General features: G+C 38.9%; 1 protein-coding gene across 2 annotated transcripts in view; it reads left to right on the top strand.

Moving 5' to 3' along the window:
• dgkb (diacylglycerol kinase, beta) overlaps nt 1-22,295 on the top strand; it is a 54,802-nt gene extending 32,507 nt beyond the window's left edge. For both annotated transcript variants that reach the window (XM_088411120.1, XM_088411119.1), the window contains 5 exons: nt 11,402-11,492; nt 12,428-12,623; nt 16,260-16,380; nt 16,689-16,749; nt 19,995-22,295. In XM_088411120.1, the coding sequence (XP_088267246.1) occupies nt 11,402-11,492; nt 12,428-12,623; nt 16,260-16,380; nt 16,689-16,749; nt 19,995-20,102 (577 nt within the window). In that variant the 3' untranslated portion in view covers nt 20,103-22,295. The remainder of the gene's footprint in view (nt 1-11,401; nt 11,493-12,427; nt 12,624-16,259; nt 16,381-16,688; nt 16,750-19,994) is intronic.
• The last annotated feature ends 2,721 nt before the right edge of the window (nt 22,296-25,016 follow it).

Genomic DNA, 25,016 nt, shown 5'->3' with positions numbered 1-25,016 from the left:
CGTCTCCACTAGCGGCGGGGAGTCATCCAGGCCCTAATTGAATTGGCTTGGCTACTTTGACATGCTGGATCAGTCAGAGCGATGACACGCCGCCTCCTAATAATCCCATTTGTGCTCGTTAGCATATGTTAGCCTGCTCCTGGTGCGCCATTCAGGCAAGCGACGTCCTCCTGACTCTCATCCTGCACGGATGTGAAAGCTGGTTATGGAACACGTGTAATCCGCTGTTTTATTTTGATTTTTGGAGAAAAACTCATTTTCGGAGATGCGCGCTAGGAATGTTTGAGACCACTTTTTTTTTCCAGACTAATACCAGTGCAAGTATTCTCTCTGGAGTGCTCACGATACCAAGTGACTGATACCGTAACTTAAGATGCATACAATGAGAAAATATGTACTCTGAATAAGTATCGTTCTGACAGAAAATAATTCGCCGATATGTCAGATGGCCTCTGTGTAGCACTAACTACCAGAGTTACTCAATGCCAAGGCTGGTATCATCCTGATATCGATCCCCGTTATCAGTACTCGCCCATCCATAGTGCATACTGATTCAATATCAGTATCAGTGATTGGGAACAGCATTCTTAACAAAGGCTCAACACCTTAATATAGCGGCCTGATTCTAATCCCTGGTATTAGTACTTTGTATTAGTACTACAATGTCAGTATCGGTGATCGGTATCAATATCCTTAACGGATTCTTGATATCTTAAAATGAGCCTGTTATTAGCTTGATACCAATCCCTGGTATCTGTGCCACTCACCCATCCGTAGTATCGGCGATTGGTATCAACATCCAAAACGAGGCTTTTATCAACTTGGTATCAAGCTCCGGTATACATACTGACCCATCCATAGTGCAACAGATTCAATATCAAGTCAATATCTGATTGGTTGCATCCTTAAAGGGCTCTTGATACCTTAAAATGAGACTGATTTTGAACTGATGTCAATCTCTGGTATATCTCTGGTAGCTTTTACCCCAATGACTTTTGACACGCCGCCATGATAAGTTGCGATACTCCCAATGGTCATGACCTCCGTGGACAAATCTAACAAAAATCTCTGCTACCTTGCGAAACTATGCGCATGCATTATTGAAACGGCAAAGATAGTGTGTAATAGAGAGATCCTAAACCCATTCGCCCGTGTGAATTATTAACGGGATTCAAATAACAGACAGAATCATTTTCTTAAAATACCTCAATCATTTTTCACTGAGCCTAGTAAATTGGTGTAGAAACAACTGGGATGCGCTTGTTTGAAGTTTCATATGCAGTAATTAAATGGAAGAAGGAAAAATACCATGCAGGACGATTTTTACTGTATTTTAAAAATATTCTAAGCTTTCGTGTTTTTTAAAATGAGATTAAAGGAAATGTGTTTAAGATAAAACAAAAATGTGCATATGGTGTAGCTCTCCATGTGTTTTTTTTTGTTCTTTTAACATCATATTTGGGAGATGATAGATTATGCTTGTGGAGGGACAAAACACTTCTTTTTTTTATGAAAATAAAACCTGTGCTTTCAAATAGACATTCTATTATACAATAACATGAAAAAAAGTTTTTGACTTAAAAAAAATAATTTTAATCATAGGGAAAGTTTATCAATAATCTCACTAAAATTATGGCTCCTCAAAATGTATTGATTTTTTTGTCTCCACCGTCTTGCCAAAATTACAATATTTCAGATTTCTTTTCAAACATTCGCTTTGGAAAGAAAAAAACCCAAGCTGAACAAACATGTGATTAAAAAGTTTGAATTCAGCTGTAAAAAAAAAAAAAAGTGTCCTGTTCCCATTTGTTTACATACCGCATACGGAACTTTATGTGGTTAGTCAAACTCAGCATTTGTTTTTTGGAGGAAAAGTTTTAGGATTCAGATAAAGTGGACTCCTGGACCACAAATTGCGTAAATTTGTGAATAGTTTAGTTAGAATTACCATGAAATAAAATATTCTGCAAAAAAATACAAATGGAGGGATCAGTAGCGTTTCAGTAAATATTTTTTTACTTGGGTGCATCATATAGCAAAAAAAAAACAAAAAAAAAACAGCTTGAATGTTTTTTTTCTTGGGCAGCTCATAAATAAAATACAAATATAGTCATAACTAACATTTTAGAGACATCATGCAAACAAAAGTGACAGGAAAAGACAGACTAGCATATTTCCATACATTGGTATTTAAAAACAATTTTACATTTTAATGTGACGACGGTAATCCGTATGCTTGTCACATAAGTGTCACGTGTATATTTCGTCAGTGGTTTGACCTTAAAGCAACTGAATATTTAATCATCTTTAACCGCCAAACAACAATGGGACGATTGCCTTAATTACGAACGGGGGAGATTTTCTTGATGGAATGTGGGGTTCTGGCGCTGCTCCCCGACGCCCCGCCCCTCCCCCCTTCCCTCGGCACCTCGCGTCCTATCCATCTTGTGTATTTGCACCTTGGGGTGATTACCAGGGCCAAGGTGTGAAGATTTGACACTCGGCAGATAGATTCATTTACTGCCACTGCCGGACCTGGAGGTGATAATGAGGTCGAGGATTAAAAGCAGGCAATCAGCCGACCCGTGACGAAGGCCGGGCCCCCTCCTCCTCCTACTCTTCCTCGACCGCATTCCTTAAAATGGAAGCTTCCTCCTACCACCGTGCCACATTTTTTGCTGATTCTTAATATAATTAGGCCTTAATCTGTGACTCGGAGGGGAAAAGGAAGGATGGCGGGAAAATAAAGACATAAGGCAGGATTGGAAAGTTTGAACCTCGGGGCGGTTTAGTGTCACTATGGATTAATTAATGCTTTGTTTTTGCAGCGCTGTTTAACTTTATTACCGCCGTCCGTCCAATGGATTTCGTTTCTGACTGCGGTAGTGCCTTGAAAAAAAAAAAGTCTTCTTTGACTTTCAGTGCATAGGTCATTGTGGTTTTTCTCCTTTTACTTTTTCTTCTTCTTTTTCCTCCTGTTCTTCTTCTTCTTCTTCCATTTCTTCCTCTTCTTCCCTCTCATTTTCTTTTTCTTTTATATAATCCACCCCTATTTCTTCTTATTCTTTTGCTTCTCCATCTTTTCTTCATTTTTTCCTTACTCTTGTCTAATCCTCATCCTTTTATTTTCTTCTTCCTCTTCTTCATTTTCTTTGTTTTCCTTGGTCTTCCACTTAATTCTCCTTTTCTTATCATCTTTCTGTTTTTTCTTCTCTCTTGTCTTCTCCTCAAAATCTACAGTTAGCTTCGGAACCTAAATGGCTCACTTCCTGTTCAAATCTAGGAATGGGTTCCTCAGATTTAAAAAAAAAAAATGTACGCCTCCTGTTATCATAACAGTGATGTTGAATTTCATATCCCGATTTGGGAAGCTTATAGCTTGGGCACATTTTTCCAACTGTTTACAGAGCCTAAAAATTTTCAGACGTACAATGACCCCCCCCCAAAAGGCAAAATATTTGATAAATAATCTATAGTTTAGCTGTCTGACTTTATAGTAAGATTACTGGTGTAGTATTCGATTTTGAATAAGTGCTGACAAAGGTGTTCCTTGTGAATATTTAGAGCCTCTTTCAACTAACACTTAGCTTTATCCTTTATCCTGCTTTGTGTTGGGCTTTGGAATTGAGCGTTTTCCCTTCAACCTGGTCCAATAAGCACTTTACTGGAAGCAGCCAATTTTCAGGTTCCTCCCCGGCAGCCCCTTGTTATGTGACTGTGGCTCATATCGTTAATCTTTTTTTGGGGTTAGCACCAGTCTGGCCACTTTAGCAACATGTCAGGTGTTGACAGAATTTCCGAGGTGTCATATGGCTGCAACTATGGCAGCAGGAGAAATTCTGGTTTAAAAAGCAACCGATATTTCTGTTTATATTTAGTTCACATCAAGAGATGTTGAACCTTCTTGTTTATTGTTTGCTTACTATCCCTATACAAAAATAGCAATTCTTCTCACATTCCGTACTCCAACGAGACCACTCGTTCACCACGTTTGCTGTTAAAAACCGAACCGAACCTGAGTTAATAAAACCAGCTCGTTTCTTTCGGTTGTGTTGCTTAAGTGTGGATCTTTACCAGTGCCTTGATGTTCCCTTGATATTTGGGCTTCTATTTAAGGTCCTGAGACATCTAACGGCCCCGGCGCGCCCCTCCCGGGATGCCCTGCCCTCTCGGGGGCCCCCACGGGCCCCCAGGCCCCGACTGTGCTGTGTAACCATCCCGAGTTAACCTTTCCCGAAGGCGCAGGGAAGCCTGGGCATGCGGCGCTCTTTAGCATAATGAGCCGTGTTCATCAAAGCGCCGCCATGTGCTGGATGGGGCTACACCACATTGTGTGTGTGTGTGTGTGTGTGTGTGTGTGTGTGTGTGTGCGCGCACATGTTGAGAACCAACCAGTGTTCTAAATTACACACACACACGCACACTCTTGTGCCGCCCTCGGACCTCATTTGAGAGTGAGATCGTTTATGCGACCAAAGTGTCATCTATAATTAATGACCACTCGTGTGTAATTTAGAGGTATCTCACCTGTGGCCCCTGTCCCACAGCTCAGTAGGAGCGCATACACACACACACACATACACACACAAATACATTTAACCTCTTCTTTTGAGGCCACTTAACTTGTCCTCAACTAAATAAATCTCAAATCCCGGTTGGGTACCAATTCCAATATTGAGAGGCAGTTGAAGTTTAGCTTCAATCTAAACTAAAACATAAAGCATTGCATATGCATTTCAAACAACCATGTGCTTAGCTTATTGCTAACGAAAGAATGCAGTTGCTTTTGAGCGACAAATGAGTCGCATCAGTGTTTTTGTTGTAACCCTGAAATGATGTTAACACAAAGAGTGAAGCAACACATGTAAACAGGCAATATATCAACACTCTGATTCAAAATCTTTAACTGCGGAGATCCAATCATTTTTGTGGCTTACTGAGCAATTGTTATCTATACAGCACAACCTGCATTCAGTTGAAGCAAAAAAAAAAGTTAAATTGTTTACTACGTGACATTTTGTTAAATGTCTGCATGCTTTTTTAGATTTAAAAATACTAATCGAACTTATTGAAGGAAATACACTGTGCCGTAATATTGTAATATTTTGGTTTGCATGTCTGCCTCACATGTGGATATCGTGGGTTTGATTCCGGCTCTGGCCTTCGTGTTTGGAGTTTGCATGTTCTCCCCGTGCCCAACTGGGTTTTGATATTCTGGTGTCCCACATTCTTAAAGACATGCATAGTAGGGATACCGGACAATTCAAATTGCTCTTCGGCGTGTTTATGAGTTTGAGTGGTTGTTCGTCTCTGTGTGCCCTGTGATTGGCTGGCAACCAGTTGAGAGTGTACTCCGCCCACTTCCCAAATACAGCTGTGATAGGCACCAGTAAGCCTTTAGGAGGACAAGTGGTTAAGAAAATGGATAGATGGATTTTTAATACAAATACTTTGAATTTAAAGTAATGATCAAAAAATGAAAGCGTATACAGACATTTTATTAAGACATCCGGAAGCTGTTATTAATCGTGAGCCACCTAGAATAAGTTGTATTTTGTATGTTTGTGGAAAGTCATATTTCAATGTTTTTAGATAACAAGAAAAAACCCTTTTTTTAGAATGCACATTCATATTTTTAATTGATATTGCAACCAAATCCGAAACTAGATGTTTTAACGAGTAAGGGGGAAAAAAACGGATAAAAAATATGAATTTAGGTCCTAAAAATGCTTTTTTTTTCTTTTCCAAAACCATTGAAACAAAACTTAGGCAATTATTCTGTGGTTGACAAAATGGTAAACAAAAGCACAATTTGTCTGCTTTGAAATGCAATATTGCAAGATCATATCAAGCCCATATTCTCTGTTGCTCACATTTTCTGAACGCTCTTTAAAAAGTCTTCCTGCTTTTAAAGCAAAAGTACACGTTTCTTGTTCCCCGATGCGACTCTGCTCGTTCCTCAAAGTGCCAAGCGGAGCTGCGAGCGCTACAGGCGGCGCCGCACTCAAACACCACGGCGGCGCGTTGAAGCGGCGCGCAAAGAGTTGGTTATGTCAATGCGATATTTATCACCTCTGATCAAGAAGAAATTAGTGCTCGAATAAGGTCGTAGATCACTGCGGGTTAGATTAAGTGTCAGTGCTGGAGAAAATCAATGGAGCCTGTGTTGTGTTAAGTGCGACCTGTGTAAAGTGCACGGAAAGGTGCTTTGGCCTCGGGGCAGCCACGCCACGCTCAACTTGAGCGCTTTTGATGACCAGGTAGTGAGGGGAAGATTGGGGGATTGGGGTTTTAGGCCTGGACTAAAAAAAAAATTTAAAAAAATCTTGATCACTTTGCTCTATATCTCTACAGAACTTTGCTTTCTGCTAAGTTAATGCTAACCAGACAGGCTAGCGAATAGGTGTGATGATCGTGCTATTAAGTTAAACGTTTTCTAAACATTGCGTTCTTTGGATGCCCAATTTTCTAAACATGGCAGTTTAATATTGTATTTATGGTAAATGAATTAAGATGCATAATCCATTTCAGGGGCGACCATTTTGCCACTTGCTGTTGATTGAAAATGACATCACAGTAGCTAAGTACTTTTGTTTTCTAGGATGTCATGTGATGTTTGTAAGCTGAGCTGTGATTGGTTGTCAGGTTCTGTTTTTAGCAAGATTTTGATTACACAGCACTTTTGAAAATTGGATAAAGTGTGAAACGATTTTTTTTAAACCTCGCCTAGATGGATTGGAGCTCCCTCAAACAGATTCCCTTTTTTGGAATCAAATAGGTGTGGTTGATGCAAATGAACACTCAGGTCACATCAACGGTTTTGAGATCTCACGTTTACCACTTATAATTTTCTATTGATCTACTTTGATATTTCTCTATTTTTTTGTCTTTATCAGATTTCAACTCATTCAATCCCAAATTATTATTATTTTTTTTTAATTGAGTCATTCAATCTCATGAAGTTATACATGTTTGTTTTTTTTTTTTTTTAATTTTAAAATGTTTAGCCAAACAAGAGACTAAAAACAGCTGGTTGAATTAAGTACTTAAAGAATTAGGTACTAAAGTAATCTATTATTTTAGGTACTAAATGTCTTGAAGTAATTGATTCCTTTAGATACTAAAAGTACTAAAGGTACTAAGGTTCTACTAATCAATTATTTTAGGTATTTCAACACTAAAACAATTGGTTTAATTGATCACTTAAGTACCTACAATAATCAATTACTTTAATGTATTAAGTGAATAATTAACGAAAGTAATTGCTTACTCTAGTACTTTTTTCTTTTAGTTCCAGTTTAGGCACGCCTTGAGCCATATTCTTGACTAAAAAAAAAAATATATATATATATATATATATATATATATATATATATATATATATATATATATATATATATAAAGTAGTAACTGGTAGTGAATGTCTGGGATTAAATTAGTTGATATTCCAGTTAGGTAAAATCAAAAATTTGATATAAAAGCAAAACTCAGCTTAACTTCAAAAGCTGATGTCATGAGAGCAACCCAAGCAGCCATCAACATATGCTTTGCATTGATACACTGCAGGTCCAGTCACACGTCCTCGGTTTTAAGGTCTGCCCCTGCGTTATTATTTGAGCGGCATTGTTTTTTTTGCCTCCTCATCGCTCCCACGGGAAGCATCATTAAGTTTGCATGACGTCCTGCGGAGAAGCAGCCGCTTTGAGGGAAGCCGCGTTTCGCCTCGTCTTTGTCTATCTCAAAGTCAAAATGGACGCTTAAGAGACTATTTGCCGTTTATTTGTCATATGTTGTGTTTCTTATAGTTATATAGCTTTGGAAGAGGAGCGGCTTTACAAAATCATATTTGGTGTTTGGTTGTGATATTTAACAATAAGGAGATCACAGGCACTTTTCATTTTTATCGTCAGCTTTCGAGAATTGTTTGAATATAAATTGTCAGGTAATACACGTAGGAATAATTGTATTGGACCCTTGCATAGTTAAATTTGCATACAGCATTTACTGACATATTTGCCCAAATAGCGCAGGTCACAGGCGTATATTCTTTATTCTCCAACAATCTTGTTGTTGTTTGCTGTGAAGCTCTGTGTATCTCCCTGTGTTTATTTATATATACTATATAGCTTTCAAAATTAAGCAATTAATCCACAACTAATTGATTATTAAATTAATCAACTATTTTAATAAAAAAGTAATATTCTAGAGCTATTGTTTACCTTAAAATAGTTTATATCTTGTCAGCCTCGCAACAATAATTATACATTGATTTTGTTGTTTGTTTTTTGAGTACTTCATGAGACCGATTATATTTTATGTTTTATCAAAATAAGGCATTTGGAAACATCTGCTTTCCCTGTGACCGAACCAGTAATCAAAACAGTTTCAAAAAGGTTGGTGAGTACAAAATCAATCCCCCTCATTTGATATTGTTTAATTGTCAAGTTGATGCTGAATCACTAAACAAAAACAGAATAAACACCAATAATTGGTAAACATTTGAGAAAAATTGAGGAACATTTTTAATACACCTATATACAAAATAGAAATGTATCTGATTATTTAATTAACTAACAGAAACATTGATGAAAATATTCAGTAGTGACACCACTAATATACTACACTGCCCCCAGCTGGCCAGCGCAGGCATATCAGAAGGAGCAGCACAATCTTCATTGCAATGAAGCAAAAAATGCAGCAAAAATTGTTTAGTTCTTTATGACAATTATGTCATGTGTTTTTCTAAAATACAATAATTTGGAGTGCTAGTTTCCCTATTAAAAAACTAAAATAAAATGTACTTTTTTCAGGAAACTAGAATTTGACATTTTCATTCTGACTTTTTTGTGTTCATTTTTATTTTGTATTTTTAAGTATCATCATATTGGCCGATGTGGCTACCTGAAACGTGTCTCTTCGAAATATAGACCTGCACTTTTGTGACCCTCGAAAGAGTGCCGCATCGTTACCTCCGATAATTAGTCTCCTGGTCATTAGTGTATGAACAAGCCCACCGCTGCCAGTCTTTGTGATGGATCCCGTATTTGGCGTCAGTCGTCAAGGAACAAATGACAATCTGATCCGGTTGCTAATTATCTAATGAACACTGGCGCCAGGTGATTTGTTGCCATGGTGTTAGCTTGTTAGGTTAAGTGGTGCAGATTGCCAGGAGTGGCCCTCTTGTCATACTCTGTCTTTTGCCGCTTGCTTGTGGATCCATCCATCCACTTCCTATAGCCGCGTATCCTCACTCGGATCGCTGACTTGCTGGCGCCCATTCCAGCTGTTACGGGCAGTAGGCGGGAGAAACCCTGAACTGGTTGCCAGCCAATTGCAGGGCACACAGGGACTAACAACAATTCACGCACCCAATCACACCTATGGGAATTTTAGAGTGTCAAATACACCTGCCGTGCATGTTTTTGGAATGTGAGAGGAAGCCAGAGCACCCGGAGATAACCCATATGGGCACGGGGAATTGAACTCGGGACTCTGAACGGTGAGGCCACTCTTCCACCGTGCCGACCAAATTGGGTTGAGGAGGTACGGATTTGGGAAGGAACAAAACAAGTGAAACAACAGTGTCTCAAGGGCCGCAATATTTCACCATATGTCACGATAACATGGCGTTTGAACAAAGGTGTGCAGACTTTTTTTTAATATCCACTTTATCTACAGGTTGGAGTTGACAGCAGCTCATTTTTCACTCGCACCTGCCAGCCATGTGGCTCATTTGCCCCACAAATCACCTAGCATCGCTTTTGAATACACTGTCCTGATTTGTTTACGTCCAAACACCCTCAGTCCAGTTGTATACATTCTTTGCTCTCTTCTCATTGACCGCGCAATAAATCAGCCGTGAGTCGCTCTACCTTGCGAGTAGACCTAATGAAAGCCCATCAATAAAGCGGCTAAATGGTCCTGACAAAAGTCCTAATGAGGGAATCAATAATTCAGTGATTGTCCCTCTGCTTATACTAATACATCCTCCTCATCGCAGCCATTCTTTACTGTATTCACTTCTGCGTGTCAGCAATGTTGTTGATAATTTTTTTTCTCTTTTGTTTTGTCCTTCACAATGGAAGATAAATGGCATTTAATTCTTTGTCATCTTTGGGCAAGATGAAAACTCTTCTGTGAAATTAGAATTCCTCTGCGTAAAAGAGGAAAACTATTCTTTGAAATTAGAATTCATGTTTCCGAGCACAACCACAACTATCCCGTATCGATTGCAAGCTCGGAATGCCGGAAAGTGGAGGGCCACTGTTGGGAACTTTGCTGTTTCAACATCCAATTTTGTGGTGTCAAACTTGTTTTTGTTAGGGGCCGAATCGTTTCTAAACTTTCTTTATAACAAACAAAATGGCTGCACATCTGTTCTATCTTTGAGTATTTATGTCTAAAAATATTTTAAAAACTACTGTACTCTAGTTTATACATACATGTATATATATATATATATATATATATATATATATATATATATATATATATGTATATATATATATATATATATATATATATATATATATATATATATATATATATATATAAACACAATTAGTTAATGCTTTAACTTTGAAGATCCATTTAACATTTTTTAATGTGTTAAAAATATAATGAACTCAGTCAACGCAGTTCTATTTACTACCTGTGGCTGAACTCTGTTACCGTTGTAACCAAACCGTGATGATTCACCAGCACAAAGAAAAGGGGCGGACGTTTGCGTAGTCTTACTTGAAAAGGTTGCTTGACGCATCATTGTAAAATAAAAATAGTTGAAGCGCTTTGCAAAGCCAGTTTCGAACACCAAATAAGCTGTACTATGTATTTGGCGCACCATAAAGATAATGTACATTATCACGTGTGCATGATGTACATTTAGATTTCAGACAATAAAAATAGCTTGATTTTGTGATGTCATGTTAACATGAATTAATTGACATATTGCCATTAGACATTACATATGCATATATGCAAAAAAGGCCCTGCCACACAAGTTTTCCACTCTTATGATATGACATATGAAAAGCGTATCAACAGATGGTTAGGTCATTGATCATCAGTCTTAGCAATAAAAGCCAGGTAGTGCAGCCCCCCCTCCAGTCCGCCGTTAATTGCGAAGCGCTCACAGCTGACCCTCCTTCGCCCACTAACAGATCCTCAATGGTCCATCTATCCCTCTCAATGTCTTTTTAACCACATTCATCATCATCCCTCAGCATGTGACGCATTGAAGGATGTCACGTATTACAGATTAATAATTCTTAGATCACAGGGGTGTATTTCCTTTCTAATATTTAGGAAATCCCCTTTCATAACAGAAACGCCTTTACAGATGCTTTGGTTTGTCATAAGATTGATGTCTTGCGTTCTCCTCGGCCCCTCTTTTCCCTCTTAGAACAAAGAACAAGCTATGGTACTTTGAGTTTGGCACGTCAGAAACATTCTCAGCCACGTGCAAGAAGTTGCATGACTTCCTGGAGGTTGAGGTGAGTGCGGCCTGTCGCTCGTTGTTCGGATGAGGACAGTAAATAATTTTTTTCAGTATCATGTCAACGCACATTTAAAAGAAATGCTTTAAAAGAACAATAGAGCAGGGGAACACTGTGTTTATGCCAGCGGCTGACCAGCTCATTTTCTAAAAATAGATCCGAATTGTGCTAATTTCGCTCCTCTGAAATGTGTAAGTGAAGAGCCTTGGCACATGCTCCCCATTGGATTTGCTTGACGCACAAAGGTAATTAGCCCTCCGCAACCCCACAGAGTGTGATTCCAAATGATAATGAAGATACAGTTCATCTTTTTCCACCTCCTTCCATTAATTAGGACTAGAAAAGTATGGACGCTTCATACAGGTGGACTTTATTTTCACACATCTATGAGAAAAACACATTTATTTTCCATGATACACAGTGTAGAAGACCATATTCGGCTACTACTTAGTTACTTTACTTTGTTTTAGCTATATGGATAATGTTACTCTGCACTAAAGCTATACTATGCCACGCAATTGCTAAACTGCTATACTATATATAGTTATGCTATACTATACTGTACCTTGCTATGCTAATGCTATATTATACTTTATTATACTAAAACAATTCCATGCAATGCTATGCTAGACTAGAGTAAAAGTAGAAAAGATAATAGATGATTTTTACTGTTCAAACAAGGTAACGTGCATGAGTAGGGATGCCATGCAAATGTTATACTATACTAAAGACATGTCGTATTATAATGTATTTTGGTATGCTAATGCTATACTATGCTTTACTTTACTGAACCTATTCAATGATTTTCTATACTATACAACGCTAATACTATACTACATGCCATGCTGCGTCACAACCTCGTCTCCATCTAAAAAATCATTTTCATATAATTGTAGCCTCAATTGCCTTTTTTTTTTCCTTCTTGTTGAAAGTGCGACGGCGTAACCCTGGACCTGAGCTCCGTCTCCCTGGAGGGCATCGCCATCCTCAACATTCCCAGCATGCACGGCGGCTCCAACCTGTGGGGTGAGAGCAAGAAAAGGAGGGGTCACCGTAAAGCGGCCAAGAAGGGCCTGGACAGGAGGACGCCTTTGACCGATCCCAAAGAGCTCATGTTTGCAGTTCAAGGTGAGAGTAGGGGAAACGTTCAACAGCAAACTTGGAACCCCAAACTTTTTTCAAGCGCATGAATATTTCACGGGTGACAAGGTGAATCACAGCGGGCGGCTTTTGTTTGCGACACGGAGGTAAAACAGTGTCACTATTTGGAATTGTCACTTGCGTATTAATGGCTTGCGAAGACAGCGGAGGACAGGCTCAGTTAATAGGAGCGGACTCTCCCGGCTCCATTTACGTCAAAGGGCGGGCGTCGCCGGGAATGTGTGAATGACCAAAAAAGGTTGCCTGCTCAAAATGAAAAAAGACCTCAAATGTTTGCGACTTTCCCAAACAATTCTTTCTAAAAGTTGAAAATAAAACATTCAAAGGGGAAATCAGAAAAAAACAATGTAGCAAATGAATTAATGACCTAGACAAGATAGAAACATTTTCCGAAGAGTAACTATTAGGAATGGGACTAAATCTTTTTCTTTTATTTTTTTAAGCCTTTAGGACTAGAAGTGCAATGAAATAAACGCGCTGCCTCTCAATCTACGTTCTACTCCATTATAGTAAAACAGCCAAACGTTGCGAGAATGCCACTTAATGCTTCAAAATAAACTGCTCCATAACAAGTAATGTATGACACGAATGGCCTTTTTGCACTTTTATTTTGAAGTTCCGACCAACGCTACCTAGGCGGTCAACTGCAGTTGACACTTTGAGCACCCCTGTGCTCCACTTGCCGTGTACTCAGAACGGCATCACAATAGCTCAGGGCTCAGCCAATCACGGCTCTTCTATTTTTCAAGTTTGATCATGTGACAAGCTGAAACATGCAGGTCAAATTCAGACTGTGAAGTTTGCCGCTGGTCCGTAAGCAGAAAACAAAAGGTTCATTCAGTTTTTCTGCCAAAACAAAGAATTACAAATTAAAACATCAGAAAAATCTGAAGTTTTCCACCATCGTAGACTTCCTTTTGGAAGACACCAGCGATAAGATTCAGAACCTTACAAGCCTCCCTGCCCCCAGCTCAAAAAGGTGCATTTAGCGGTAAACACACACAAGTGCATTAGCCAGAGGGGGCGTAGTCGAGCACGACGCATGGATCAAATTGTTGGCAGGTTTTAGTGTGTGCGTGTGTGTGTTTGTGTGTGTGTGTAGCTGACCTTTCTGGAGCTGTTAAATCATCCTGCTGGTGACGCCAGGAGACAAGCCCCTCAGGTGGAAGGGAATGGCTGTGGAGTGAATTATTTACAATGGGAGTGAGGTTTTTTTTTCTACTGTGGGTGGGGTGTGTTGTTTGGGGACTGATGCCCCATGACAAGCCCCTTGTGAAGCACTCATTGGAGGACAGGTCGCCTAGAAATCCACCCCCCGACATTTTGCTGTAGTGGGTCTTGACTGGCCTGCTGGTGCCAGGACAGCAGGAGGAAGTTTATGGAGCTTCTTTTGGCTGATATTAAGTGAAGGACACGCATTGTTTGTTTGATTATTATATTTTTTGTAAATTTACTTTTACGTGATTCCTTTTCGTGGCAACATGTTTAGGCAGATAAGAAAAGTCTGATTCCTTCAGGGTTTTGGTTCTCAGTGGTTCCACACTAAACATTTTATATTTGGTATTTTTACAGCATCCTATATAGGCGGCGAATGAAAACGGAGCTGATTCGGTTATAGTATTTCTATGGCGGCCCGTTTGGTCAACAAATAGGTATGGATATGAAGCTCACTGTTTTGTACAGCTTGAATTCAAAATGGTGTCACATTTAGTCAGTCTAGTTTGAATTTACTTATTGGTTGCTGCCAAGTTCTAATTCACGGAAGTCCTGTACCAAAGGTCAGTTACCTCGGTTATAGTATTTGTATGACAGCCCGTTTAGGCGGCATTAAGTTAGGTCTAAAATAACCTACTTGATACTGCTTCTAATTCACAGTGGTCTTGTATTAAATGTCAGCTACTTCTGTCATAGTATTTTCATGACTGCCCTCTTAGGCAGCAAAATAATTTTGGTCTATCAACCTGTTTGTTTCATCCCAGTTTTTGCCGTTACAAATATTTTGCTTTTAGGCAGCTGTTAGGTTCAAGCAACCTAGAACATTCAATAAACAACAAACAGAAGAAAGACAAGGACCTATTACTCACGAGGAGAACCTAAGACAGGAACCTTCTCCTTCTGAGAGCTCTTTCCAGTTCCTCATTTATTCTTTGGGGTTGGCCCTAGGTACAAAAGTCATTGCTGCCCTGAGGGGTTGGGGAAGACATTTGGCAACAATGTAAACAATCAGTTTATGATCGTGAGGAATGCAGTTTAGAGTCCATGCTGGTATCTGCTTCTTTAGGAACATTAAGTGCGACTGGTTGGGTCACGAAAGTGCGACCCTGTTGGTCGAGTCACGGGCCTGTCTCTTTCTTGCAGCTGCTTGAGATGCCTCAATTCCTCTTCTTCACAACCAACAGTAACAGAAAACAATTATCCTAATTTAACAATATACTGATAGCATAACAAACGTACTAACTGCATAAAACAGATATGGGATAACATATATAATTATTCTAACAACGGCAGAATATTTTTAACTGCTGGTTTCTGTCCAGTTTGTGTTTATAATGGTCCCACACCAGGTTCCCCTCAAAATATTTTGTTGCATTTCCATGGCAGCCCGTTTAGGCAGCAAAATCATTCCTGACTATCAACCTGTTGGTTTCTGCACATTTTTCCCCATAATGTCAAACGTCAAACATCAGGTTCACTTGTCAATCATTTTTGCATCTCTCTGGTAGTCCGTTTAGGCAGCACTCTGTTACTTCATCTCTTGTTCTTCTTCCACACCGCTATCCTGAATCTCGGTTGCCCGGGGCAAGAAAAAAGGATCCCAGCCTGCGGTGACACGGTGCGCGTCACCTGCGCGAAAGCGTTTGCGCTCGGGTGAGAAAATGGGGGAGGGAGAGAGGTCCAATGTCATTCGTGTATGTACACACGGCGTGACCCTGAAAAGCAGCTCACTCACAGCCCCAGATAGAGAGCGACGCCTGTCCATCACCATGGTGACGGCCGCGACGACAACAGCGGCCACGGGAAAGCGGACGCGACAGGTTCGAAGCAGCCGGTCCGCACGCTCGCACGCATCCAGCCGAGCTTCAAAAAAATCGCAAGGCTGCTTTTCAATTAATGTGAACGCGCTCCCGACCGAGAAGGCAGCGGCTCCTTAATTCGAGGAGGGAAGCGTCGGAGGCTGAAGCAGATGGAGCCCGGCGTGAGCGCCAGCCTCCTACAGGGCCAAAATCAATACACATCAGTGCAAATTAATAATGATATGATCACAAGATTGCCTGGCATTGCCGGTGCAATCTAATTAATTGACTCGCTGCTGTTCTTAACTCGCCGTTTACGTGTCTCTGATGCAGAAGTCTGCAAGTGAAGAACGCGGCAGCTTTTGTTCTTTTACACCTGACTTTCTTCAACGTGTCCTTTACTCGTTTGTGTGGAACTCGGGTCTGGATGACAGCCCGCTTAGGGAGGAAGCTAGTCAGATCTGAATGAAGCGATGTTCCCACGACAAACTTCCGCATCCTCTTTTCATATTTTATTCAGCCCTTCTGAGGCAACAAAGTAGTCGTTTCTGGATCCATCTGCTTAACTGCGTTTGTTTGTTTGTTTCAGACCTGTCCGATCAGCTGTTGGAGGTGGTCGGGCTGGAGGGAGCCATGGAGATGGGTCAGATCTACACAGGCCTGAAGAGCGCCGGAAGACGCCTGGCGCAGTGCTCCTCTGTCACCATAAGGTCGGTGCTAGTTATGAAGGGATTCTGATTTCATCGTTTAGGCACTGGCTAGTTCGCCGTGAATCTACATGGTTATTGCTGCCGATTTACTTTCTGAGGGTTCCATGTCAAACTTCAATGTTCAAATCTTTAGAAAGAATTTCTATGGTAGCCTATTTAGGCAATTTTTTTTGAATTGCAATACCTAGCTGGTTTCTATATTTTATGGTACCGCTTAAACAGATTTTGTGGGAAATATGATGGAACTCGGTTTCTACATTTGCAGCGTTTCAGTCTTGAATTGATACCTTGGGAATCCTCTCTTACAGAACCAGTAAATCACTTCCCATGCAGATTGATGGTGAACCTTGGATGCAGACTCCATGCACTGTAAGTTTTTGCCCTTATCTTTTGTCAATGCATTTGGCATGCACCACCCCTAGTAAGCAGATGACTTCCTGGTTCGTGGAAGCTAGTCTAAGACAATACAAATGGAATGTTGGATTCTGAAGTGGAGCGTACAATTCACATCATGAAGCAAATGATGAAAATAAAGTTTCATATTTCATATGAAAAATTAAAATGTTTTCCTTGGCTCAAATGCCACACAATTTTAACTCATTTAGTGAGGCTAAGTGGCTAAGAGGTGTCAAACTCAAGGCCCGGGGGCCAAATCCGACCCGCTGCATCATTTTATGTTTTTACTGGCCTCAGATTTCAAAATAAGGTAAACGTGTGACAATCACACTTAAAATTAATTTTACTCCGCAGCGGCCCTCTGATAGAAACTAGAATTACATATTGGGCCACGATTTATGTGTTTGACACCCTCTGCACCCAGGGATACTATACATATAGAATCTGCAATAATATTCTTTTTTTTTTTTTTTTTACCGAGATTGAAGAATATCTTGCTGTCAATATTATTGTAGAGAGGTATTTTCACATGTGTAGCACAAAACCACACAGTGAAATTCTTAACTCTGTTCACCTCAGCGAACAGAAGACGGCAGCCACGGTGGGCGCCATCATGCTTAACACAGTCAGCCATATAAAAGCTGATCATTTGAATCAGGTGTGCTGGGGAAAGAAATCTGGAACACATGCAGAACACCGGCCCTCAAGCAGCGTGTTTGAACCAAGAAAATGAAAGTTGTCTGTAAAAGTAGCACTCATGTGATGGTACATGACACATACAGCTTCAAGAAGAAAGAAGGCACCGTGACCTTACTGCAGGACGGAACGGTATATAGATTGTGTGGTCAGTGCGCATGTGTTGCTACTGCTTGTTTTCAAATATACGTTTTAGCTTTATTACTACGACAACATCAATGCTAGTTCAATTCACATGTATAGCATTAAGCTAGCAGACATGTCTGGACTTTTTTCAAAACCGAAGGTCTCAAAAACTTCAGCCAAGTTTTGCCAAATCCTCCCGATCTGCGTTTGCATGAAGCAATCAGAAACTGGAGATTCTCATCATCATTCTACTTTATTTCCCGCCAAAGGTGTCAACGGTGAAGTTAAGAGACGGAAGTTCTTTCTGATTGGAAAAAAAATGGAAGACACAACTACTGCCTATTGGCTTGGCATGCTTACAAATGAATAAAACTGAATACGTATAGACAAGGCCTAAATTTTCATTCCCAACTCAATCACAAACAACAAACCTAAATTACAGCTTGTATCTCAAATAAATTAAATCGCATGTTGGGTCAGGTCAGCGCTTAAAAGAATGAAAGTTGTGTGCTGTTTTTTGGAAGAGTTGAGCTCATGTAGTTGAGTACATGACTGTAAAAACAAACCAAAAAAACTTTTGCATCATCTTTAAACTTTAGTCGAACTTTTGAGAAATAAATTCATCATATTTGGATGATGAGTAATTTGTGCTACACATGAAGGAAAAGTGAAAGAATAATTAGCCTCCATTAATGCAATCTCACGTGAAAAGAGCGTAACATCTCGCAACCTGTTCATCAAAGCGAAAAAGAAACATGTCAGGCGTCGCTCAGAAATGCAAATGTCCTGACAGACACTCGTCAGTATGTTTATTCATGCGGCAGCATTTGCATACTTGTTGTTAATAATTAGCGGGTTAACATGCCATTTGGACTGTGATGTTTTCTGCGAGTGTTAAAACAACACACGCCACGAAAAGAAGGAGGAGAAGCCGGTGTGGAAATCGTTACGGCGAGCTGAAGAGCCCTCATTTGGTCACGCTGCGCCTCGTCAGGCTGCGGACGGGCGCCGCGTATGGAAATGCGCGCCGCGCTTCAGCGTGAGAGGGCCGTCGTAATTAAAGACAAAACAAACTCAAAGAAGGCAAGGCTTCATTGCGGAAAAGTGTAACGGGCTTTTGAGAGAGAAAACACTTGTGTTGCATGCAGACAGATGTGAACAAATTACCGTAAATCTCAGACCTTATGTGGCTACTTTTTGTTCCACGCCTTGAACCCTGCAGTTTGTATTGCAGTGCGGCTTATCTGTTTTTTTTTTTTTTTTTTAATACTAGCCGCCAGTTGGCTAGTTATCTTCCATTAAACAAAGGTAGGCAGAATACGATGCTATCAAAGTACTGATTTGGAGTTTGAAAAGCTATCTCCATATGTAAACACAATCAGGCATGTTACTGTTGTGTTGTTGCAATATTGTAACAAATATCTAAATATCTGATGTTACAACCTGTGGTTTACAGTCCAGTGTGGTCTATATGTGGCAAAAAAAAAAAAAAATTCTGCCAAACGTTTGTTGGTGTGGTTTATAATCCGGTGCAGTTAACTCTTTCAGTGCCATGGACGAGAATTCTCGTATTTTAAAATAGTAATAACGATAATAATAAAATTGTCATCTAAAGATTTGTTTTTTAATGGCTAGCTGACACCATTGACTAATGTATACCTAAGTCATTGCTTCTCAATTATATTTGGCCAAGCCCCCCTAGGAAAGAGAAAAGTTTTCGTGCCCCCACTCGACGCGCTGACTGTAAAAAAGATTATTAGCTATAAAAATAGTAGAAGTATACTTAAACCTGTATCCTTTTTATCATTAAGGAAAGAAAAATATAAATCAACTTTCAACTTTTTCGCGCCAATTGAGCAGTGTAGTGGTAACTGTGACAATTAAATGGCTGTGTTTCCACACTTATAACACAAGTGTTACCTACATGCAAGTGTAACTGAAGAAAGGAAGTCAATCTTTTAATGGCAGCACCCATATTGACATAGACATAGCACACAATATTCTGTTGCCCTTGATGGATCCTTTTTTGATAACTCTTGGCACCGAAAGAGTTCACTATCCGAAAAATACGGTACATTTCATCGTGAGACTTATTAACCGCCCTTTTGCTAGTACTCCAACTATCGTACTTTTTGGGCAATGATTAATGCCAAGGGCTTCTTTTTTGATACCCATTTCTTATCTTGGGCCACATTGTAGTTCTGTTTCTGTCGGCGGGCCTTCTGTACTTGGGGCTCAGTGAAAAACAATCATGTCTCAGCTTTCAAACGTCACATGACCAAGTCCAGGTAAATTGTTAGCTGCGAAAAATAGCATTTCAAAAGTAATGATTGCCCATGAACAATACTGAAATGATCGAATAAAGTACCTCCCATCGTACCTCTTCTTCTTTTCAGATCGAGATCATCCACAAGAACCAGGCCCCCATGCTGATGGGTCCCCAGCAGAGTCGAAGCTTCTTCTCCTCGCTGGTGAGAAGGCGGCGCGCCGAGAGCAAAGACTGATCCCTTCAAATGTTTCACAGGTCCTCAAAGTCCTGGTCAGATGCCAGCAAACTTATGGCACGGGCCGATCCCCGACTCTCATGGTCACGTTAGGAGATGCGTGGGGCTCGCCTGTTTGAAAGCCCAGCGTGCTGTAGCAAAGTGTAGGGTCTGCAAGGTGGGTCTGGGAGCACTCCTTAGATCAGCAAGAGACTGTTTGTTCTAAATTCTAAGTCAAGGTAACACTGTATTATCTTATATAGTTATCATTTGTCATTATTTATTTTTTACACAGCGCTGATGTGATTTTTCTCGGCATTTGGTGTTCACTTTGCACGTGTTGCCTTTCATTGTTCATGGCTTCCTCCTGTCAGTTGCCACCGATTGTCCAGAAGGGCAAAAAAAAAAATGCATGCATGCCACTTCTTTTACAGGAATGGGCGGCTGACTTTTAACCAGTTACTCGTGTTTTATTTGAGTGGATAAAGCAGCCCAAATGACTTTCCCCTGTGGACGTTCCATAATGAAGGTAACATGCCTTAATTGATTTTTCCTTAGTGATTTTCAGTTCACTCACGCGAAAAAAAACACATTCACACAAAATGACTATTGAATAGGGTTGTAAGTAACAGTAAGCCAAATAGGACAGTTGGATACTTGCCAATTGTAAAAGTGCTTTCTTTCTATAAATGGGAATACATTTTATGCCATGAAATTGAAACTGCTAATGGTAAATACTGAAATAAATAAAAGAGTGTCAGACTAAATGCTATAAAATACAGTTTAGTTTTTTGCGTATATATATATATATATATATATATATATATATATATATATATATATATATATATATATATATATATATATATATATATATAGGAAAGACATATCCACAAGGTGTCTTTTTGGGATAACAAGGAGTAGAATGTATACATTACTTTTTTTTAATTAGTATTTATTTGTTTTAGAGCAGTTATTTATTTATTTATTTTTTTTATGGGAAGGTTCCACATTAATATTACGTCTTCCTAGATTTTAGAGTAAGAAATACAATCAATTGAATACAACATAGTATTTTATTTGTGGAGATGTTCTATTCTTTAAGAAGAAAATTTGAGGTAATGTTTTTACATTTTAAGGTTTACCAGTGAATAAAAAAAATAATAAAATATTTATACATACATTATAACAAAAATATTTATTTTACTACCAGTTGAACTATTGTTTTTAAAAAAGTTCCACGTATACTTTTTTTTAAGAAAGCAAACAATACAGACAATTTTAATTGTTTAATTGAATACTTCTTCAATTTTATGCACCACAAGCACTTTTAATTTAAGAGTCTTCTGCATTTCGCCAAACAATGCACATCCTTTTAATAGACAGGTACGTCATCCACTTTATAAAAATGAATGTCACTCTTAAATAGATGCACTCCTTTTCCCTATCAAAAAAAAAGTAACCACTACCAGCGTAATTATCTTGCAGCATCGACCACCTAAGTCCCATCATATTCTGTTGCTAACCAAAACGGCAGCACCTAGTGAGGCATGTAAACATGGAGTCGGACAAATTAAAGTACGTATCAGCTCAAGTAGACTGTTAAAAATAATTTGTTACAGTTTATAGAGTCATTAGACTTTAACTGCTGTCTGTGAAGCGTATGCACTATAAATTGTAATTATCCACTCCCATTATTTTATTCATACACTGCTAGCCCACTTAGAATACATTTCTGAATTACATAGCTCTCAATGCCAAGCCCGTTAAAAAAAAAAAAATCTTTGACGTCTGTAGCCGTTAATGGTAGTGAATGAGTTTCAATATTGTTTTGGGTAAAAAAAAATAAAATGCGCTCAACTTAAGGCCTCCCAGTTTAGTAAATGAAATGTGACTTGATTGCGGAAATGATCTGTTATTATGTTGTCCAGTGCGTCCACATCTAATGTACATTTGGGAACGGTGGCCACAGTTTGAGCAGCATGGCCTGCGCCTGATAAATGTCGGCACTCCTGCATGGTTTTTACGCTCTTTAAATGTGAAAAACAAGTCTTTTGTTTGTATTTTGGAACACTTGATTTTTTTCTTCACTCTGGAAAATACTGCCACGTGTTATTTCGCCCAAGAGGGGAATAAATGCCTGTTGACGTCAACCGAGATGAAGGTAATACTGTAATTAAATTGTCAAAATAAAATGAAAAATGTTTGACATGATTTTTGGTAGTCGTTATTCAGTAATGTCGAGAGCTGTCACTATCAAATATTTTTGGAATAGATTGCTCCATTGATCAATCAAATAATTGGGTAAAATTATTTTTTTCATTAAAGTGTGTAAAAAATCTTTATTAACAATTATTATTTGGAAACTAACAAGAAAAAAGGAAGTTGTATCACGCGGAAAAAAAATAGGCATAATCTTGTTAAAACTGATTCAGTTACTGGTTTGCTCATTGTTTACATTTATGAATTAAAATCAGATGTATGCAAATGTATTAATTTGATTGAACAAAATTGTCTACTTACATGAAGGACCAGAAATCAGAACAATTCATTTTGAGGGTGTGAAATCAATATGAACTTGAGCAATAGCTCTAAATTGGAGTAAGGAACTAATTCCTATGATGGACCACATTGTTTTTATTGTTTTTGTTTTTTTTGGAGGGCCGTTAATAAATTTTAAGTACTATTGTCACACATTTACTTAGTTTTGAAATCAAAACTAAGAGCAGGAAAATCTGTTCAAGAGAGGGATTTGGTCAAAATACTTGTTGTTCCTCCAAAATTGTAAAAATTGAAGACTACTTGCAAATTTGGTATATTAGCCAGAAACTTGAAATCCAAATTTGCATTTTGATGTGCACAACCGTTGCACAATCATGTGGCCCCCGAGCCTTGACTTTGAAACGCATGCTCTAAATCAGTGGTTCTAAAGCTAGATTCTCCCCGATACTGGAATGGTTCGACCCAACTTGATGCGTGTCGTCTCTCGTTACCTGTCATGTTCATGATTTATTTGTGCGAACGGATCTCTACCAGGATCCCAAAACAGGACGCATTATGTTGAATATTTTCTGTGGACAAACATTTATTTGTAATTTTTTTCTTTTTTAGAACATATCTGACACTGTCGATTATTTATTGTGGACAAATATTTACTGTATTATTAATTCAGTTCGTGATTTATTTTTGTAAACAAATCTCTACTGTAAACCCACAACAGGACGCTTTGTTTAATATTTTTCTGTGGACAAATTTTTATTTATGATTATTATTTTAGAACAGGTCTGACACATTATATTGATTCTTTTTTGTGGAAAAAAATGTATTATTAAATAAGTTATTTCTTTTTGACAACAGATTTCTTCTACGATCCAAAAGAAGACACTTTAGGTCGATCATATTTTTTTGTGGACCAATAAAAAAAGTTCGAAAGGGTTTAATGGTTAATAAATCAGACGCTGATGACATGTTTTAGGTCTTTTGTTTTTTACCAAAAATGCATTGCACTGGTTATTTTCCAGGGGGTACATCACTGAAAAAAGGTTGAGAACCACTGCTCTAAATGATGACTTTTTTTAAATAGTTGTCATTTACATTGATAATAAATTAATTGTCGATCAATCAATTAATTTTGACACCACTGGTAATGTCTATCCAGTCATCATTCGGGTCAGAGATGAGATATAATCCAAATTATCCAACGTATCATAATTTACAGTTACGGTACTATCCTGCTGCTCTGGTATGAATAGTTTTTGCGCCAATCAAAATTTTACAAACATTTCAGAGTCATGTGCAAAATTTGAATATTTTCCCCTTTATGCGGTCCATCGTGTGCCACTCCAGCCATTGACCGTGTCGGTGTCAGGTGGCGTTTCGGCGAGCGCGGCGAACCTTCATGTCGCATCCGCGTCACCCGCCTCCGCTAACGCAAACCCACCTGAATCCAAGATGGCAGCATCTGACCACTTCCGATGTCTGCGCTTTCAGCTGGAGTGATAGATGTAAAGATAAAGCTCCGGACTTCCGTCGTTTCAATTATACGCACTTGCAACTTCAGTTCAGTGAAGTCAGCGGCCATTTTTAGAAAGCCCCACATTTTTACGTTAAAATCGCAGTAAATCTGGCATTGTCACCTTGGAATGTAACGGGGACATCAGGAAAGAAGAAAAGTACATTTTTTTGGCCGAAATAGTGACTTTTATTTTTAATTTTCCCATTATTTTAACTTTTTACCTTTCTGTACTCTAACCATTTACAGCAATTGTATACAAGTAACACAGGTGTCATTATTTATTACACATGAATGCAGGCTAAAAGCTTGTATCCTTACATTTATTTCATGAAATTTGTTGATCGTGGCATTCTGCGGACCAGTCATTCGATACAAAACAAACCTTCATTTTTACACGCAATGTTTAGGTGAACAAAGAAAGTTGTGCAAAGAATTGAACGGGATGTCTGGATTTTACACACAACCTAAAGTCACCAATGTATTATAAGAAAAGAAATAAAAGCATAAAATACATACACATAGTGCAACATAACAGCAAAAATGTGTTAAGTATGATGCACATTCAACTACAAATAACATAAAATCATATTCTTATGACTTAAATGCACCATGCAATGCATTCTGTAAATGGAACCGAAAATGCTTTCTGTTCATTCCTGTCAATTGCACAAAGTAGCCGGTTGCCTTGTGAATAGTGAAAATAGTGAAAAAAGGTATAAGCACCTTATGAAATACATTGTGAGGAAACACTTTAATATCATTTTTTTCAAGGTTTCATTCATGCCAACCTGTAAAGCCAGTCAGTGTCACTTGCTAGTGTGAAGTGGCTACCAAAACACCAACAGTGACGGTAGCACCTCCGAGCAGCTTTGGTTTTATTCAGTGAATTACCTTGTTGATGGCGTTGATAAAAAAATTGC

The sequence above is a fragment of the Hippichthys cyanospilos genome, chromosome 3, assembly GCF_059441005.1.
Source record: "Hippichthys cyanospilos isolate Australia breed blue-spotted pipefish chromosome 3, RoL_Hcya_1.0, whole genome shotgun sequence".
In the NCBI taxonomy this organism is placed as follows: Eukaryota; Metazoa; Chordata; class Actinopteri; order Syngnathiformes; family Syngnathidae; genus Hippichthys; species Hippichthys cyanospilos.
This window is presented reverse-complemented; position numbering and strand designations above follow the sequence as displayed.